Genomic DNA, 19,929 nt, shown 5'->3' on the forward strand with positions numbered 1-19,929 from the left:
TGCACGGCCACGGCAGTACAGCGCTGGTTTTCCCACCGCAGTGGGTGTCAAAGCCCCCCAGCTACCCTTGTAGTTAGTTAGTGTTGTAGGGCGGTGTCTTATCTGAGGGGGGAGCCAAGAAGAAAAGGTTATTGACTCATTTACGTTCTGTGAAGTTAATTAGAGAGAGAGAGTACAGGAGCTGGTTTCTTGGTGAGTTGGGTCTGGCTTTGGTATTGCGCCGGCGACGTGGCCGGGATGCACTCTGCGGGCGGCAGATCCCTGCATCCATCGCTGGTCGAGGCGTGCAAGCCCGGGTCTGCAGCAGGCAACAGGGCCGCTTGTCATCCCTGCAACCAGGGCCGTCGCGGGAACCTGGCTGGAGACAGGCTCAGGATGAACTGACACGGGGGGGGTGGTCTGGGGGGCTCCTTGCCAGCGCGTTTTGCGGATGCAAAAGGTTTACGTGGGCTCAAGGGAAGGGTGGACACGTGCATGGAAGAGAAACCCGTTCGCAGCTGCAAAGAGACAGACCCCCGCATCTGCGCCACCAACGCAGTTATGATAATARCAGGTTTTAAATGTAGACTAGACCTTAGAAGTCAAGCGTACGGATTGTAGTTTTGAATGCAAATTGGAGTGCCTGGCTGTGAGTACCTCTATTAATTACTGCTCAGCRTGAGCAGTCGGTGCCAGGAGACGGTTTCGTGGATAAGGCCCTGCCGTGCAGGTGTTTCGCCCAAGAGCCTGATGTGCCCTGTTGTGCTGCTCTTCTCAGAGTCCTTCTGGGAGCTGCGACAAGGTTCATGTTTGCTCTGCCGTGTGCTCTGGGATCAGTGATTTCCCTGCCTTTTAGTCGTAGAAACCAGAGTCCTTTGCTGTTGAGCATCTCATGGGAGAACTTTTTCCCTTTTTTCACAAGAGACTACTGTTTCTGTTTTGCATTTACTTCATGGCGTTCTTAGGTAGTGTCTTATAATGTAATTATATGTAATATAAAAAAAGTGTCTAATAATGTAATTACAAAAGTAGCTTGAAGAACAATAACGATAGCTATTCTTCTCGTGAAGAGGAGGGCTGTTCCTCCTTGTCCACTTGTTCCATGTAAATACTGATTGTAATTCTGATTTCCATCTCAATACTGTTGTTCTGGAAACTCTGTGGTTTGGTAACCTGATTGTCTGCAGTTTTACCAGGCTGGTGCAAATCCACTTGGGTGATTTCTGTGTCACTCAAGACCTTGATTCAGGCCTGAAGAAGATACTTTTTGCAGATGCAYCCAGACTAGAGAGACTAGCTCCCAGGTGCAGAGGAGAAAGATCTGCCCGTGCATCACCAGAAAAGACACTGCTGCAGCTGACCTTCTGCCAAGACCCGGAATAGCAGTGGTAATAGCAAAAAATAGCCATGAGGTGCACACGGTGTAGCAGGATCTGCCAGCTGTCCATCAAAAGTGTCAGAGAGGAGACGGGCARCTGTCAAGAATGAATAAAGCAGAAGTTTCGGGACAAGTTGTCCTAGGTGTCTYGGCAAGGCCTGGGTAGACAAGTGTGTGCTTCATCCCTGAGGTACGCTAAGGCTGGTGCCTTGCAGGGAATGGCATTGCTTTTAAAAGATGAGACTGTAGTTATTGTAGGTAACCTAGTATGTCGGTGCTGACAGGAATCCAGACGAATCTGTGTCACAGGGCAGTCACTGGCTACCGCTCTCAGGGAGACATTTTTTCTGTATTGCAACACTAATATGGTCCTTTCAGTGTTCTTGAGGCATTGTGAGTGTGTGTAATAACCTAACTTCTTTTAAAAGCAGACTAAAAAATTGTACATGGTGGTGTTCCATCATGTGCAATTGTACTGCTGTAGCTTCAGGACAGAATCCTTAATTCTGTGATATAGACTTGATGGGATGCCATCCACCTAGAGTGACCTGTTGGAAGCATGATATTATTTTCAGAAATTTGCTTATTCTACTCCTGCTAGGTTTTTAAAATCTGACTACTCTTTCTGCTGATAAAGATTGAATTCTGCAGTGAGATCTGAGCTCCTCACTGGGAGCTTTTCCCATGAAAAAGGCCTTTTTTTGGTTGCTATTACTTTGGTTGAGAGAGTAGGAGAGACTCATGCCCTTTTGGCAAATCCATGTTGTTTTCTTTAAGGAAAACGTGCCCCTTGGAACTCACACCAGGTTCTTACTTAAGGTATTGCTAAAATTTCAAGTAGGTCTAGGTGCTGCGGTCCTGCTTTCTCCAAAGTCCTGCCCGGACACAGCTCAGCCTGCGTTGCGCATCTGTGCTGTGTTATTTTGCAGTAGCAGGACATGATCCTTCCCGAAGACTTTCCATCTGCTCCTGTCTCTTTTGAGCCATCAGGAGGTGTGCATGCTTTTACTCAAATCTTATCGCTGCCGGAGGACTTTGCGAGCTTGTTTAATCGGAGCTAGGCAACATCACTGTTGTTCTTATGTTGACGTCCCACCAGGGCCCCTGGGTCATTTTCAGTCATTGGTTGCCAACTTAGAAGTTTTCAATTTTGTAAATGTAGCCCATATTTATTATTTCTAAATGCATGGCTTTGCACTTAGCCGCCTTGCGATATGTAGTGTTTACTTGCACCGAGCGTGCTGTGTCATCCAGGTCTCTTCCTTGCAGTAATTCATCCTCCTCATTGCTAACTGCTAACTCTGTTGTTGTGTGATCTGCAAACATTATCAGTAATGAGGTTTCTCTCAAGGTCATTGACAAAAATGTTTCACTGGGTGATAGAATGCCCAGATGAAATTATTCAGCACGGAAGTGAAAATCAGAAAGTGGTTTTAAAAGCAAAAAACACCTTAACTTTAAATGCATGATGATGGGCTCTGAGCTGACTAACACACCATAGGTGAGACCTGGGACTATAACGGATAGTGCTATGGCAACGTCAGCTCAGTGCTTAGCACTGATCAGAAAAAGCTCGCTAAAAGTTGGGAATTATTAGGAAAGGAATCAAGAAGAAAACGGAAAATATCCTTTGCCACGATATAAATTCATGGTGCATCTGTGTCTTAATGTCACATGCAGCCTGATCTCCACCTTTGCGAGCACACAGAGTGAGTCTGGAACAGCCCCAACAACGGATGACCAAATGTCTGGGGCAGCTTTCACATGGATCGCCTGTCTGAGTCGGACCTCTTCCTCCAGGAAAAGAAATGGGTGGGGAGGTAGGACAGAGAGCTGTAGGTTCGTGTGTGACTGGAGAAGGGAGTAGGGAATTGTTCGTGGTCTCGTCAACTCAGGGAGGAGGGAGCAGCTGATGAAACCGGTAGGTGTCTGATTCAGAACAAACAAAAGAAGGTGATTCGTCATGTAGCGTGTGATGTGTCTGTAGAGCTCCTTGCAGCTGTCTGTAACTCTGTCAGTTCAAGGACAGCTGTACGGGTCTGTGGAAGAAAAATCCATCCAAGGTTGTTTCAATATAAAGACATTTCTGACTCAAGAGGCCCTGATAGGCAGCTTGCTGGAGGCTGGGAGAGTGGTCCTGGCAAGTGCCGCTCCGTGCTTGCTAACCCAGCAAGATCCCATGCACCTCATTTCTCAGCCTTGGTCCACGTGCCCAGTCTCATGCTCCCACTTCTTGCTCCTCTGCCAAGCCTTGCACAAGGCTTACACATTGCTGTCTCATTTGGTGGGCTCCTTGGCTTGTTTCCTGACCTCGGCTTACCCTGTCCACAGTTCTTGTGTTGTGTCCCACACTGGTTCCTGCTGGACCCCAATTACTGGGTCTTACTATCCAGCCTTAATGGTGTATTCTTAACATGTTGAGCAGATACTCTAAGGAGAAAACATATTTTTTTCTTATTCTCGCATGTGGACTTTGCAGCTGCTTTACAGAGCTTGCAGACCCCCTACAACTCCAGCTGATGGCTCCTAAACCTGAGATGACAAGGTCCCATCCAGCTGCTGAAGGTGATACCCAAAAGATCTGTTAGCRATTGGTGTATTGCAATTTCACCTAATTCTGCCTGCTCTTTTTGTTAAAGCTGCAATTCTCTGATCAGACCAAGGCAGAGCTGATAATAGCTTGTTAGCTGGAACAGTCTTGAAAAGGCCACCTGCTTTGTGGAGAATGCCAATCTTTTGTTGGAGTGCTTCACACTGTGGGGCTTTGTGCTATTTGACTGCTCTGTGCAAGGGAAGGAGGCTGAGTCTCTTACAACTGCATGGTGTCAGGTCTGCTTCCCTGAGCTAAAATCAGGACAGGGCCAGGGACAAACCTACGGCATGGTCCTAGGCCAGAGAGTGGAACAGCCCTTCAGCCAAACTTCTCCAGCTTCCCTGATAAATACTGTGATTCGGTGGGTGCCTTTGATGTGAAAGGAGGTGGAAGGCTACCCACCGCCTGCATGCAGCTGCCTTGCTGCTCTCCAGCCAGGAGATGAGAGCGCTTCTGCCTGCAACTGCTCCCTTTCATAGCAAGAGAGCCCTTGAGAAGAGCTTTGCTCATCCCCCTGCTCCCCTCCTGGAGCCCTGATTTTCTCTGCACCTAAGAAAGTTGAATTTTGAGGTGGGACCGAGCTCCTAACCGTACACACCTAAGGCTCACTGATGCTGAGCAAGGAAGAGCAGAGCAGAGCAGCCTCCCAGCATGGGTCTTTGCTTCAGGGGAGCTGAACTGGCTCTAACGGCCGGATCCGGTGCCTGGAGATAGCCTGCCTGCAGGTGGGCGCCCCCAGGTAAACTGCTCAGTCGGATCACTGTTTGTAATGGATGTGTGTTCCCCCTGCTAATGCCTTATGAAGGAGAACCCGCATCTTCAGCCCTCCTTCAACGTAGGTCCGAATGCGGTGTGCAGGCTCACCCGCGGCTCAAAGGGGTCGAGTGGAGGAGACAGCCTCAACCGCACGCGGCCACTTTGAATATTTGCCTTTACATTTGCATTTTACCGCCCGGCTCAGTGGACTCCATTTCCATGACAGGGATGCACATGTACGTCTGCACCTAAGAGCCTCTCTAAATTTGCTCTGACTTTTCCCTTGGGGCCCTCAAAGCATGGGCTTTACGTGCCAACCTGTAACCCCTACCACGCAAGCACGAAGATCGTGGTGACATGCGCCTAGGTGCAGGCGTCTGCGCTGGTTGTGGGGTCTTGCTGCCTGTCCCAGGTCTGCAGCCCCCTGCGATGGTCCGGCTTCACCGTTCCCGGCCCCCCACCGGCTCCCTGGCAAACGCCCAGCAGTTATCCAGCTTTGTAACGCTTTCAGGATTTCAAAACGTCATCAATGACRCAGAAAAGACAGTTGGTTTGAGCAAATATTTCTGTTCTATACTTTGAAAGAAATCAGACATTTTTTTTGTACCTCATGGTCAAGCTGACATACTTTTGCTATGAAAAATCAGTAGAAGAGAGTTACTCCTCAGTGGTAAAAGGAATATATCTTCAAATCTGCAAGACTAGGCAATTTACCTCATCAGTTAAAATAAAAACCAGAATCAGCTTCTGGAAGAAATCCTTTCTGAGCATAGATGCTGATGTTTAAGAAGTCCTGTAACAGTGGAGAAATTCTTGAGGAATGTGAAAAATTCCAATATGATCTCATCTTTTAAAGGGTGAATAAGATGACCTTGCTAACTGTAGACCGAATAAGCTGACCATTGATCCTGGCTCAGTCATGGAAAGGAAGCAATCAGTAAAGAATTAAAGGATGGCAGTATAATTAACGTTAATCACTCCAGCTTTACTAAGCATTGAGTTTAATAAAAAAAAATCAAATTTAGCTGCTACTTTTTCTGAAGTTCTGACGGTGACTGAGAAAGATAACTGGCATAATACACAGGACTTCAACAACTGTCTGACTTGATACAATATTCTGATTTAAAATTAGCACTGTATAAGTTTAACAAAATAACTGCTGTTTAATCTTCTTAATATATATCTTTTTAGTTCTGGAAAAAGTAATTATGAGCGGAGAACCATCATGCTGGGATGAGTATTTCCTTTGGGTCCCAGAGGAATTAGCTCTCGGCTCAGAAATTCTCGTATGTTTGTAAACAGCTTGGACGATGCAGTCAGCGCTGGCAGACGCACCKCACGTGCAGCGCGCGGCGGCGCTGCGGGATGACGGTGGGAAAAGGTCTCTCCGCGTTGTCGCTCGGCCGCGCAGCTCTGCGGGCACCGCCGCTGGTGGCTCCCCAGGAGGACGCCGGCCGGAGACGCGCCCCGGGCGCCCGGGGAGGTTTTAGCGTCCTCCCTTGTAGCAGGTGTCTAAAAGGGGTTTGAAACGAGCTGCAGAAATTATCAGGTCTGCTGTGTTTGGCTGAGATTAGCACCGTGCCGTCTGTCTGGAGGGGTTAGCAGAGAGCTCGATCGGCCTCCGCACGCCTGCAAAGGGCGAAATTGCTGCTAGGGAATTGCGGAATGCAGCGGGAAGGGGCAGAGCGAAATCCAGCGCGGGAAAGGCTGGAGTTTGCCGCGTTCGGTGCAAACGCGGGACCACGTCGCGGGGCGCAGGCGGCCAGGTTCTTGTGTCCCACGCTTTCAAACCAAGACCAGGGATCTCTGCAGCGGTGCAGCCATCTGGCTCCGACTGGGGATCCCTCTGCCCTGTCACCTGCTGATGTGGAGGGTGGATGCCCAAGAAGTGGTGTGAGAACAGGGCGAACGTTCCCATCCTTCTCCCGAATGCTCCCCGGCCTCCAGCAAAACTGTGGTTCAGGGAGTTCCCAAGCCTGCGGTGGTAATCGTTATATTTAGTGTTCCTGGGTGGATTTTTCTGATCTTAATCTGTCCAGGCACTTTTTAAAGCCAGGTAAATTTGTAACAGCCTCAGCTTTCTAAAACTCTTGTTGTGACTCAGAGAGAAACTATGGGCTTGATGCGGAGATCACTGGGTAAAAACTGTAGGACCTGAATTATGTAGAGGTCAAACTTGTATAAATCTGTAGGAATTGAACCTAACTAAAGCACAGCTGCTGAAGGTGCAAAACTGTGTCAGATACCATCGCTGACACTCGGGTGTCCAAATCYCTGGGTTTCTGTGGAAGTCCCAGTCTCTGATTTCAGGACATTTCAAAGACCAGGGAAGCCTGAAAGACCAGATATCCAGACCAATCTGGGGACGAGCAGAGCTCAGCCAGCTGTTTATGCTACCTACATCAGGCCATAAAGATAACAAAATAGATTTTGAGGCAGCATGACTTGCGGCTTGCGAGGGGCCGGTGTGTTTGCTGTTCCAAAAAACGAGCTGGATGTCCCCAGCCTTCACGCCGGGGTGCTGGGCGCAGCGGGCGTCCTCCCCTCCCGGCTCTGGCAGCAGCAGCGGTTCCCCGCCAGGGCCGCGAGCAGCGTCGGGAGGTTTTGCAAGCAATAGCGGCGAGGGACCGCGTGCTTGAACGTTCACGCTGTAGGAGCGCCTGCGGTTTCGGGGTGAAAACTGGAAAAAGTTGTTCTTATGTACAGCGATGCAGGGATATTATCGTGGTGGTTTTGGGAGCTTGGCTTGATGCTGGTGGCCCACGAGGGAGGACTGGTCCTGGCAGATGGTCCTTTCCGGAGGACGGCAGCGGTGAGGGAGCCGGCGGCCGAGCGGGATGCGAAGCCGAGCTGGGAAGGTGGCAGCCGCAGCCCGGGGCGGCGCGCGGAGCCGGCAGGAACCGTCCTGCCGGTGCAGGAGCGGGCAGCCAGGCAGGACTCGGGCAGCGCCCGGCCCCTCRGAGTTAGCGCTCCTCTCCGTTTCCAGGGAGCAGCCCTGAAGTACCTGCCTTCGATCCTCGAAGACGTGTGCGGGATCTTCGACTCGTCCGTGCTGGGGTAAGCCCTCTCCTCTCGCCTCCCGCCRTCCCGTGCCAGGCTGGGCCCCCGGCGCGACGCAGCGCGACACGTGTCTGCAGCAGCGAGCCCCGGCCTCTGTGCCTGCTCCCCAGCCCTGCGGCGCTTCCCGGGCCCCAGCGCAGCYGGTGCGGGTCGAGGGGCGCTGCCGGAGGGGGACCCCGGCCGGAGCACGCAGCCGCTCTCCTCCGGCCTGAGCAGGCTCTGCCAGCCCAGGGAAAGTAAAACATGGCAGAAAAGGACCCTTGCTCTAAAGTCACCGGATTAAGCCCCCGAGTGCACAAAAGGAGTAGCTCTACGGAAGGAGAAGCTGCCGCTTTCGCCCGTCGTAGGGCTTGCAGAAGTGCYGGCATTTCCCATTTCACAGTTCCCTTTGGCGGGGGCCGCGGGACGGCGGAGCAGGCAGAGCCCTGGGCTCGCAGCCAAGACTGGGTGGACGCGGAGGGGGAATCGGACACAGGGTCTGGAGCAGCCCACCACGACCCTGGGACATGCGGGAGATGGAGACGTAGCACGTGTGCCCAGCTGAGAGGGCTCTGCAAAGCCGTTTCCGTCTCAGGCTGGATTTTGTCTCAGATGGAGCCTCCCGCCCAAAGGACCAGGGTCAGCTAGTTTGGACAGGCTCAGTGTTTCAGTCCTTTTCCTGACACGTAGAAAATATCTCCTTACCTCTTTCTTAATGCAAAAATAAGGAAGGATTTTGTTCAGTGTTTTTGGTAGCCTGCACTTCAGGCAGAGGCTGAGCCTGGAAAACATCAGTCCCAAATGTGTCCTTTTCAGGAATTTACGAGAATGCAAAAATTCGCGGGGGCTTTTACAGGGCACATCACTGTGCAGCCATCTGCTGCAGGAAGAGGCAGCGCGGCTGCCTCGTGGTTTCGTGTGACGGGGCCATCCCCCCCCCCCCCCCCCCCGGCAGCCTTCCAGCGCCGCACCGCGGGCTTGGAGCAACTTCCCTCCCACCAGCCCTGTCCTGGCCCAAATGCAATCAATGTCCCGCTCCCCCCAACTGTGTAATTTTTTTCTCTGAGTGCAAAGGGATTGCAAACGTTAGGGACTGCAGAGTGTCTGTGGTTCGTGGAGGTCCTGAACCCTCTTTTTTCTGGATTGTAGGGGCTTGCTGCGGGATTTCATYGGGAACCTGCCTCCTCAGCGCCTGCTGAAGCAGAAACTGCAGTCCCTGAYGGACATAGTCAACAGCAAGATCTTCCAGTCCTACGGTAAGAAGGGGCGTCCGGCGGAGCCCCGCAGCCCAGCCCAGCACTGAGCTTTCCCGTGGGAGGAACCTGCCTGGGAAGCAGTGCCGGGGTGCAGACACAGCACGGGTTCCTGCAGCGGTTACAGCCCCCGATCGCTGCCTTTTTGCTGATGTCTGGATAACACAAGTGCTTCTGGGAGTCAAATCTGCAGAAGGAGGCAATCTCTTACAGCGTGTGCTAAAAATCATGCATTACCGAGTCCTTTACTAGTGCGCAGCCATCACTGCTTTAGTCAGCTTCTCTCACTGTGTTAATTACTGTCAGGTTGCAAGAGGAAATATGGGCTAGATGAAATAATATGCAGTGGGTGTGGAAATGTTCTCAGAATGATGTTCAGAGAGAGGTTGCCAGTGGTTTGCTGTCGAACTGGAAGGATGTACTGAATAGGATTCCCTGGGTCTGTCCCACGTCTAATACTATTTGGTGTTTTTAGCAGTTAATTCAGATTATGAAAAAAAGGGTAGGCTTGTTAAATTTTTGCCCACCAAGGCAGAAGGGACTGTAAACACGCTGGAAGACAGGTTCAGAATTTAAAATAATCTTAGGGCAGGTGCTTATGCAAAGCAAAAGCAGTCGACTGAGCAAGTTCAGGATGGGGAGCAGCGAGGCGGCAGCGCTGCAGGAAAGGGTTTGGGGCTGCGACGCACAGAGCGTGGCCAGGGCCAGCGGCGCAGGGTGCCRAGTGCGCCTGGCACGTGCAAGCGCCTTGCACCCTGCTCAGCGTTAGCGGGGCCTCGGCTGGACTGCTGTATGCGGTTCTGGATGCCACAGGAAACTTGTGGTTAAACTGGAGAGAGCTGGAAGCTGTGCCGCCTTYCAGCCCTGCGGTGCCGTGCCCGCCTGGACCCCCTGGAGAGCATCGCTCCTCAGTGCCCCGCCACGAGGGGACCTGCCGTAGGGAAAGATTTCTCCCTCCCTTTCCCCCAGCCGCCCCAGTCCTGTGGAGGGCCACCCCTCCTGCTGAGGTCCCGCATCCTGCGGTGGCCCCGCGGATGGACCCTTGTGCGCCCAGGGAGGAGGAGGAAGCCCGGCCGCGGTGCGGCGAGCAGGGCTCCCAGCGGGGAGCACACACACACCGGTTCCTCCTGCGAGGAAAGCCTTCGCCTTTTGCATTATGCATTATCTTGCTTAYGCTTGGTGACGTGCCAACAGATGCTCGCTGGAGCGGAGAGCATCCTCCCTGAATAGCTGGTGCGCAGGTGGCCGGGGCGCTGCGGTGGGAGGTGGGACGCAGGGCTGAGCTTCCCTGGGCCAGGCGTGGGCGCAGGCACGCAGCTCGCACGGCTGGAGCGCTGCCATGGGTGGACACAGGCCCCTTAGGAAGGACCGGCTGGGAGGAGAGGAGGGGGAGCTGCCCTTGATGCGAGAGAGCGGTGGGAATGCAGGGACCTCTGCCTGGGGACGGTGAGGGGCCGGCTGAGAGCCCACGGGTCAGGATCGGGGGGCAGAGCAGCAAGGGTGATGTGGTCGTGGGCGTCTGCTACAGACCGCCTGGTCAGGAAGAAGCAGATGAGGCCTTCCTTAGACATCTGGAAGAAGCCTCACGTTCGCAGGCCCTGGTCCTCATGGAGCGCTTTAACCACTGCAATATCTGCTGGAGGGACAGCACAGCAGGGCACAAGCCACTCAGGATGGTCCTGGAGAGCAGTGATGACAACTTCCTGACAACCGTAAGGGTGATCAGACACTGGAGCAGGTTGCCCAGAGAGGTTGTGGAGTCTCCATCCATGGACATATTCAAAAYCTGACTGGACACGGTTCTGGGCAACCTGATCTGGGTGACCCTGCTTTGAACAGGGGGTTTGGAATAGGGGGTCTCCAGAGGTCCCTTCCAACCTCAACTGTTCTGTGATTCTGTGATAAAATCCCAATGTCCTACACTTCACATAAACATTCCAGTCTCTGAGCTGTTCTCCGAAAGGTGGGTTGCACAACCATCCCAAAGGTGGTTTGGGAAGGAGATGTGACCTGTGCTTCCCTTTGGAAAGCAGTTCCTTAGGCTTCCCAGCTTGGGAGAGGCTTTCTCACTACCGATTTTAGTTTGACGCAGGCAYGTCCTTGCAGCCTTCTCCTTGGTGGCAAAGCGCCAGATGGGATGGGCTAGCAGCCATCCTCCATCCTCTGCTTTCCCACTGCTGTCGTAGGTAGCTCCCACTCGTGGTGCTGGCTGCCACGAGAGGCATTTGGGTTGCCAGTGTCCCCAGTACTGCAAGTCTGAGATCAACAGCCCGGGATGACCGGACTTTGGGTAAAGCTAGGGTGAGATCCTGTTCCATGGACTGATCAGACCAACCTCTGTCCTTCACAACGATGACTGAATTTCAGTTTTATAGTGYGAGAGAAGTTTAAAGTACTCATGAATCCTGTCCTTGTCCCAYGTGCACTCTCCTCTCCAGCCTCTTGGGCATCCTGCAACAGCCCTGYGGATCATGTCCTGTCTTAAACCAGTGGGCAATAAGGGCAGCAGGGAAGGGGCTCTGCCACCYGTGGAACCAAAGGGGACGTGAAGCAGGGCTATGCCACCAGCTTTTCTTGTTGGCTGTTGGCTGTCCTTGGAGAAAGAAGGAATTCCCTCRAGAGGGCAGGGAAAGAGCGTTGACGTGTGGACGAGGGCGGGCAGCCAGGGAGCAGCCTGTAGCTGGGGGCGGTTGGTATGTGCTGCAGGGCTGCGCCTGGCAGGGTCTGCCCAAGGCTGTCCCAGGCCACCCAGGGCTGGCTCGCCGGGACGGGGCAGAAACGGAGCTCTGGGTCCGCTTCAGCCCTCRCACATGGGAGGGTTTCTACTACCGTCACTGTGTCGTCTGGACATGCTGGTGGCATTTTATTTTAGCARAGAGAGCAAGTAGCTGTGTAATAGAGAGTGTGATAAATTCTCTGCTTTGGAACTTTTCCATTAAGATTTAATGTTTTTCAAAAAAAAAAAAATCTGCTCCAGTGGAGGAGGAAGTTGTAAACTTCATGTCTGTGAGATGCAGGAGGGCAGAATAGACCATCATACCGTCTGTCCTATTAGTCTGCTTTCTGCCCGGTCCTTCCCTGTGCTGGGGAGGTGCCGGTACTGTCCATGAAGCCCTGTGCCTCTCCGTCTGCCCTGACAGAGTGCCGGGAGATGCTGCTGCACACGGCCGTGCCCATCCTCCAGGAGCTGATTGAGAAGGGAGAGGAGGAAGACGCTTGCATCGAGCTGCTCAGCAATATCCTGGAGGTGCTGTACAAGGCCCAGAAGGTAAAGCCCATCTTCTCTGCTGGTTCCTATTCCCTTTCCAGCAATGGCCTTGGAAATCCAGATCTCCAGGCAGAGGCACAGGGGTCCCATGCTCCGGTGGGAAGCGCCTCTCTAACCACATCTGCGAATGGCTGGTGGTGAAACCTTTCCCTGCAGGTTTGCCAAAGGAGCCTCCCAGCTGCTATGGATTACAAAATCAAGGAAATAATAGAATGAATGCTATTCATTTGTTGTTATTTGAGTTATGGTAATCCACAGGTCCAGCTGAAACTTAGGCTCAGTGGGCCAGACATCCAGTTAGAYGCAGTCTCTGATGTGGCTAGCTTTCCACGTAAATGTGCAAGGCAGCCTGTGGAAGAGAGGAAGAATGGTTTGCTGAAATCCTGGTGCAAATGTGTTATCCCAATCTTGCAGCCTGAGGCAGAGTGCTTTACCCACAGCCCCACAAAAGAACAGCGTTCCTCCTCTGGATAACAGAGGGTGCTAGGCACTATTTTGAAAATGTGTTGGCAGAAGGAAATGCATGTGGTAAACACTGACTTGTCCTTGAGATAGCCTCTGGTGGAAATGTGTCATCCTTGCTGGATTTTAGCCCAACTTTACGGGGCGTTGTCTTTGGTATTGTTTGTTCCAGAGAGCAGAGGAGCAGAGCAGGCGGCGCAGCGGAGGCGAGGGACGGCACAAGGAGCGTGGTGACTCAGAGCTGGTGAGTGCCTCTTTGGCGGGCTCAGAAACGCAGCAGAAGGGAGAAAGGAACCAGGCACCCCTGTGCATTTCGGCAAGGCTCGTCTGCTTCTCACCACGGCTGCAAACCCCTTTGCTATCACTTGGAGTGCAATGCGTGGAGACCTGGGCTGCTGGCAAGGATGGAGGCGCTTTATGGAAGCGATGGGGTGGCAGGACCGGGAAGTGCCCTCGCAGGGGGAGGTCCGTGTGTGCACTCTGCCTGGCTTTAAGCTGTGTTATGAGCCACTTGATATCCTGTGCTCACACAGTGAGAGGGAGGACGTCTGTGCGCAGACCTTCATTCTGGCACCCTCCGAGTCCTCAGTGCTTCGTTTTGCATTTACGAGCGGTCTTCAACCATTTCTGTTCCCTTGCTCGGGTGATGAAAGAGTGAGGGAAGCAGTCGAAGGGTGCAGAACGGCCTACGGAGTTTTTCTGATCCCCTGCCAAAGGATACTGCTCTGCCCATGCAAGGATGGTGGTGTTCCTGGTGCCCAGGCTGGCCTTTGCAGCGGGTGTGCAACGCATGCCGCAGCTGCCCAGGACCACCTCGCATTGGGTTGAGGTCGTCACTAGCTTGCCTAGTGGCCCCGTTTGACCAAGTGCTGGAGCACGTGGTGCTTGGCAGGGCACGTGAATTAGCTTTCCTCTTGGACAAGATCTAGGGAAAAAAGAATGCTTTACTTTTATTACTGCTCAAGAAGGCTAACACAGGGACGTGCAATACTGGAACAGCTTACAAAAAGGTAGAATACAACAGGCGATTGCCGATAGCCACCTGAAGCTTTGGCTTATGTTCGTGGCTTTGCTTGTAGGTTCCTGCCCCCGACATCACCAGTTATTTGGGCTGAGGGCAGAGTTAGCTGGCATAACCTCTTCCAGGAGGTTTCAAACCGAGCTGAGATGTGACACCCCCCCCCAACGCCTCCTTGCTTGCTATAGCAAGCTCTGTCCCTAGAATAGGCTTCGCAGGACCCAGTATGTTTGGCCACCACCTCTGCTTACCTGAGAGCTAGCGAATTAAGGCCTCTCTCTCCAGGGCAGGTTTAGCCTGGTGACTGCTCTTTCAGCAGTCTTCCTCTCTGTGTCGAAGATGCCTGCTAGTGCCTTCCAGAGCGGTCACTCAGGGTCATTTTTTATTCTGCCCAACACCTACATTTTTCTTCTAGTTTCTTCTTGGATCTCTTTCCTAGGAACATAAACCAGCCCCACGGGAACAAAGGTCCCCTCGGTCCTGTAGCCTCTCTCAGAAGGTCCCAAGAGGAGGCACCTGAGGCAGCATACGGAAATAGGGCTCGTGCACATGGTGCTTCCCCAGGACGTGTTCTCACCTCCCAGAATTTGTGACTCGGGGACTTCCTCGGTCAGAGGCGCGGGCCTTGCTTTCGGTAGCCTCGGGCTGAGGTTATGTTGCACATGACTATGCGGAAAGTCACAGGCCCAAACACAGCTCCTTGCACGAGTCCCTGCTGATGCCCTCCCCTGCCCGGCGGGATCACCCTTTTCCCTTCTCGTGTGATATGGCACAGAAATGCTGCTGCGGAGTGTGGGAAGTTGGGTCATGTCTTTTCCTCCTATCCTCAAAGCTTTCTTGATTTGCAGTCCTATCATACGCTTTAATTAGGTTATGTTCCTGACTCTAGGTGTTAAACTTTTTCCTGTTTATAAAAAGATCATTGGCGCACTTTACAGCTTAGAGATGGGAAATAGTAAATGCACAGGCTTATCGCTAGAATTATAACTCATTTTTTTGCTACCAATAACCTCCACACCTACTCTCACAYGGCAGATGTATATAAATGCTAACACTGAAGAGCAGATGCTCTTTTCTCCTCACCTCAGCTTGTTCGCTGGTCCACCGGCCTGTGAAAATGTCCTTCCTGGGCGATCACCCCTGCCAGAAATGGGGAAATTAAAAATTGTCACTTCCATGGATGGTTTCCTTCCAAAAACTTACTCCTTGCTTGCAGTCCTGAAAAAAACCGAGTAAATTCTGTGCATACGCTGCCTGTAGAGCCCACTGTGGCGCATATTTGGGCAGAGTAAAGACAAGCACAAAGTCACTGCTGTCTCTGCCAATCTCCTTACCCTCTTCTGCAGCAGGCAGTCTGCTCCCAAGGACAAAACATTATTCCTGCAACTTGCACAGAAGCAGTGTTTAGCGAACTTAGTAGCAGTGCTGTTTTTTGTACTCCTCAGACAGCTACAGCTGAGACTTGCACTTAATTTGGTGACTGCTGTCATGGCAGCTGTCCTGCCTTGACACGTCTTGTTACTGAAGCAGCAAATCAGCTCTTGAAAAGTAGACTTTCTGCAGACAGCAGAATAAACAGAATAACCGTGGTGCTTCCCTGGCAATCAGCCTGCACTGCTTTATGCCAGGCATATCTGAGATCTGAATAGCAATCTGGGATTTTTCTACAGAAAAATCTCATCACTGCAGTTTTTGATTGGGGAAAAAAAAAAAAATGTTTTCAGAGACAGAAAAGTCTAAAGCTGTCAGAGAGAAGATGACCATATACTTGACCAGGAGGTCTGGTAATAGAAGCTTGGGGGCAATGAACTTAAGTCAGAGATGAAGCTGAATGTTGCTGCATGTCATGGATGCCTCCTCTGTACCTGGAGACAGGATTTCCCATGCAAGGGGGGGGGGGGTGTTAGGATTTCTGTGCTCTGGGGTCTCAGTGGTCCTGAAATCCTTAAATCAAAGCATGTTCCTACAGCTGCAGGGTTTGGAAGTCCAGGTGGTCCAAGAGATTGTTGAATAGAGATGTTTCAATGGCAGCTAATGGATGGAGGAGTGGAAAGAAGCATCTGATATAGGAGAGGTGGTTTGTGTATTGGCGAGCGATCAGCTGAAGTCTTAGTTCAAGAGGCCTTGGGTTTCCGTTTTTCCTAGAGCTGGGCTGTATTTCATGATCACTTTCTGGGACTGCTTGGGCAGTCGTAACTACACAGCTGTCATAACTACAACACAGCATTCTGGAAGCCAAGTTAACAGTATGCTGCCGAGGCTCGGGTGGGAGAGAAGGCCGTGTGGGCTTGACTTTCTCAATTTCCACGTCACTGGGAAGCCCAGGGAGCAGAAAGGAGAGCTTGGAAATTATGGTTGAGATGTCTCATTTTGGCCTTAATCCTTTAGCCTAAAATAGCCCCTAAGGAGAGGACAGTCAGGGTGCTCATGGACAAGGATACTGCCCTTCCCTTTGCAGATGCTGAAGCACGGTCTGAGTGAATGCGCTCTCAGTGCGGTGCGATCTAATAAGCAACTTTTTGTCTGGGTTACTGGTTGCTTTTGGGCGGCAGCTCTGGGTTAGTGCCGAAGCAGCCATACCCAGCTGTGTGACGGGGTTTGCCAGGAAGGTGCAGGAGGGAAGTGTTTGTGTGCAGCCAACGGCGCAGAAATCCCAAGCCCCATATTTACGTCAGGGACTGCATCACCTTGTCCCAGGTCCAGCTGGTAGTCCTGGTCGTACAGAGAGATTGCCAAGATCTCTGTGCTATATCCCTGTACGAAGTGCCTCAAATGCACTGCAGTTGCTGTGCTGGCATTGACAAAACTTCTATTCCACCRTTTCATGTAAATCACGAATCTTTTGAGTCAGCTCATGATTTCCTGTCTGCTGAGATGCCCTGGGCCTGTCTCTCCAAGCAGCATGCTCCCTTCAGGCTGCTGGCCACGTCCCAGAGCCATTCGGTGCCAAGGCTGAGGGTCCTGCACGCGTGGCTCGTCTGATGGCCACAGTCGCCCATGGCTCCGACTGCAGAGGTGTTTCCCGGCTTGGAGTGAGGGAATCACTTTGGTGCTTGTGCATGGGAGTTGTGCAGCTGGGGGCTTTCCAGGCRTCCACGAAGCAGAGTGCCACCTCCGTGCAGGGTCCGGCTGTCACCGCCAGTGCCAGAGTAGGGTTCACAGCTTCTCCTTGGAGGACACCATGGCTTACACATCCTGGCCCCATTCCTGAGAGGCAGAGAGCTGGTCTAGCATCCCAGCAGAGCAGTGCTGAGATGTCAGCAGACTYGCACCTGCTTGGAAAGAAATCATCTTTTCACCCTGACAGAACGTCTGCAGGAGCCCTGAAGACCATGTAGCTGGAGGGTTAACCCAGCTTCCCAGCTGCTCTGAGTTCCTCGTGTCACTGGGCAATTTTTCTTGTATTATGGACAAAATTAAAGGGAGGCTGGAGAGAACTGTCTCTGCTAGCAAAGGCAGGATATTATTTGGGGACCAGTGTCGTAAAGCCTTTCTACTTGAGTTTGTGTTACTGTTGGTCAGTAAGATATTGTGAGGACACCTACAGCAATCGGCAGCCTGGACCGCAGGCGAGGACTGGCAGGAGAGTTTGGGTCTATTCCCACGGAGAGAGGTAACTTTGCCTCAAGGAGCGCAAATTGTCTATTGATTTTAGGAGGGACAGGACGCTGCGAGGGGCACGTACGGGGTCCTGAGGAAGCTTGTGCACTCCTGAGCCCTATGCTAAGAATAACTAGAACTGGTTTGCAGCTCCCTTGCCTGTTGTTCTTTATCGTTAGCTGCAGTAATTCCTACAGCGCTGGTGGTGCTGGTCTCATAGGTGGTGGCTCAGGAGGGAGAGTCACCAGCCTCTGCCCAGGTCGCCAGCTCCGGGGGGGGGGGGGGGGGGGGGGGGGGCTGAGCTCCCCTGCAGCTGCAGCGGCTGCGATTTGGGACCATGCAATAGCTCTCGTGCTGCCTGGGGCAATTCCCATTTACAGTGTCCGGCCGCAGCGGCCGTGCAGGTCACCGTGGTGCTCAACACGTGCGACTGCCCGCTGCAGAGGTGGCCTCCCTCTCTGCGTCGTGCAAGGCAGCACCGGGTACCGGGCTATGGGACCTGTCTGCAGCGCGCCTCCAGGGCTGGCCTTAAACGTCGTGCCTTTCAGGTGAAGGTGAAGAAGCACATTCAGCTGATTCTGGACCGGCTGCTGCACACGGTCAATCGGAGAGTGATTGTCCTGGAGCGGGAGAACAACCTGAGAGTGAGTACCACCACGTCCTCCGTGCTGCGCCGGGCGTCGTGACCGCTCTGCTGCCCGCCGTGGCTCTTGGGGGAGGCAGGAGATGTGGAAGGTTGCACTGATTTAAGCGACTAAGAGGTGACAAACGTTGCTCCTCAGCTGGTAGTCCAGTCTCCAGCAGCGGCTGGCRTGGGATGAATTCCTAGGTGTTTAACATAGCAGGATGCACAAGAAAGCCAGACAAGGGAGGGTGGGAATATGTCCGAAGCATGTTCTGGAATGGGATGGTGCCTTGGGATGAGCAGGCAGGGTATCTGTGATGCAGAAAGCACATTTGGGAAGTAGATGAAGGGGTCTGGGCTGTGTTCTCCAGAAAACAAGAGGCTGGACCCGATGAACCTTTATGATTTTGCATGCCAAGAACACGTGAGAGGAGCATGTTGGGCACTGGGGCGTCCCTCTCTCGTCGTGGGGGGGGGGGGTCAAAGCAGCGCTCGGCCGGAGCCGCACGCCGAAGAGCTGGGCTAGATGACAAGGGGAAGCAGAGCAGTGCCCGCGTGGGGTCACGCGTGCCCCGATGCGAATGCGAAGGCCGACGTGGGAACGGGCCGGAGAGGTTGCTCTGGGCCGCAGGAGCGGGTGAGGAGCGGGGCGCTGAGCTGTGCCCGGGGAGGCGCGAGCCGGCCAGCACAGCCGCCGCTTGCAGAGTCCTCCTGGGATATGGCTGTCACTTTGCTGGCTTATTCTTCGTTCCTGTTAAGGAAGCTCTAACCAAACAAGGCGATAAAGGCGGGGGCAGGACAAGAGCTCCTGCTGCCCCCTCTGTGCCTGCTGCTGGCCGTGCCATGCTGTGCCGCAGAGCGGTGCTGCACGGAGCAGGACGCCGCTCAGCCGTCTCGCACCACCGTCCCGCCTGGCACAGCGCTTGGGTTTGGCATCGCCGCGTTTTTTTACCCTTAGTTCTCGGGCTGCACGATTCGGTGCTAGAGGGAAAAAGAGCAGCAAAGGAGCTATTTGGAGCTATGCCCCAGGGTCGTGAGGGATGCCGGCGTGAAGCATGGCCTGACGTACACCGCGAGGAGCAGGAAGGCGCTCCTTCGGCTGATCCCCCCGCCGCTTCCCGGGGCCTGGCCCTGCCGCGCTCCAGCAGAGCGCTCCGGCAGCTCTCCCAGGCTGGCACAGTTTTATGCCRCTGCGATACCCGCTGTTTCACCCCGGAGTTCACGGCGTCTGAGTTCCAGCTGCTCTCGGCAGCTGTGGTCACCAGCACGGCTTGGGGCTGGAGACGCCTGTGCCCGGGCCGAAGGCCACTGCTGTCCCACTCCTGCTAACAGCTGTTGGAATGGAGCTTGGGAGCGGGAGCCCCCGGGGTTCGCGGTCCCGGCGCTCGGGTGCAGGAAGACCCCCCCCCCATCGCCTCTGTGCTGGTCGTTAAAGCCCAGCCGGGGCCGTGCATGGAGCCGTGCACCAGTGCGTGCGAGGTGACTGGTTTGGGGTGCCGCAGTGTTGATGCTCGCCGCTCTGCAGCTGCCATCGGGGAGCAGCCGGGAGCGTGCACCGCGCCGTGCCCAGCGTCCACGCTGACGCCGACGCCGCCACCGCCGCTGCTGCCACGCTGTGATCTGGGACCCTTGTTAAACTGGGACCCACAGCGGCTGGAGTCTGAGCTGCTGCGTCTTTCTCCCGGTGCGTGTTCGGTGCATCCTGCAGCCGGGGAGCCCGCGCCGCCCCCCCCGCCCACCGGCCGCCACGGGATGAGGGGGTTTCTAGCCGCAGCAGGGCGAGCAGGGCAGAGGCAGCTCATCCCTGCGAGAGGAGCGGCTGCGAGTGCCGCAGCTCCTGCGGCAGTCCCAAGCATGCAACGAGCTGTGCAGTGCTCTGCCGCATGCCAGCGGGTTGCACCCTCCTGCCATCGCTCGTCCTTGCGGGCAGAGGAGCGTGCTGGAGGGGAGCAGCGAGC

At 53.7% G+C, this 19,929-nt stretch overlaps 1 protein-coding gene across 1 annotated transcript in view; it reads left to right on the plus strand.

Moving 5' to 3' along the window:
* The window catches only part of LOC112978208 (dedicator of cytokinesis protein 2-like), an 83,837-nt gene that overhangs the window by 27,125 nt on the left and 36,783 nt on the right, over positions 1–19,929 (plus strand). Inside the window, exons 24-28 of the mRNA XM_026091477.1 lie at positions 7,693–7,763; positions 8,895–9,001; positions 12,139–12,266; positions 12,901–12,972; positions 17,895–17,990. Of these exons, the coding sequence (XP_025947262.1) occupies positions 7,693–7,763; positions 8,895–9,001; positions 12,139–12,266; positions 12,901–12,972; positions 17,895–17,990 (474 nt within the window). The remainder of the gene's footprint in view (positions 1–7,692; positions 7,764–8,894; positions 9,002–12,138; positions 12,267–12,900; positions 12,973–17,894; positions 17,991–19,929) is intronic.

The sequence above is a fragment of the Apteryx rowi genome, unplaced genomic scaffold (genome assembly GCF_003343035.1).
Source record: "Apteryx rowi isolate R43461 unplaced genomic scaffold, aptRow1 scaffold_903, whole genome shotgun sequence".
Classification (NCBI taxonomy): Eukaryota; Metazoa; Chordata; class Aves; order Apterygiformes; family Apterygidae; genus Apteryx; species Apteryx rowi.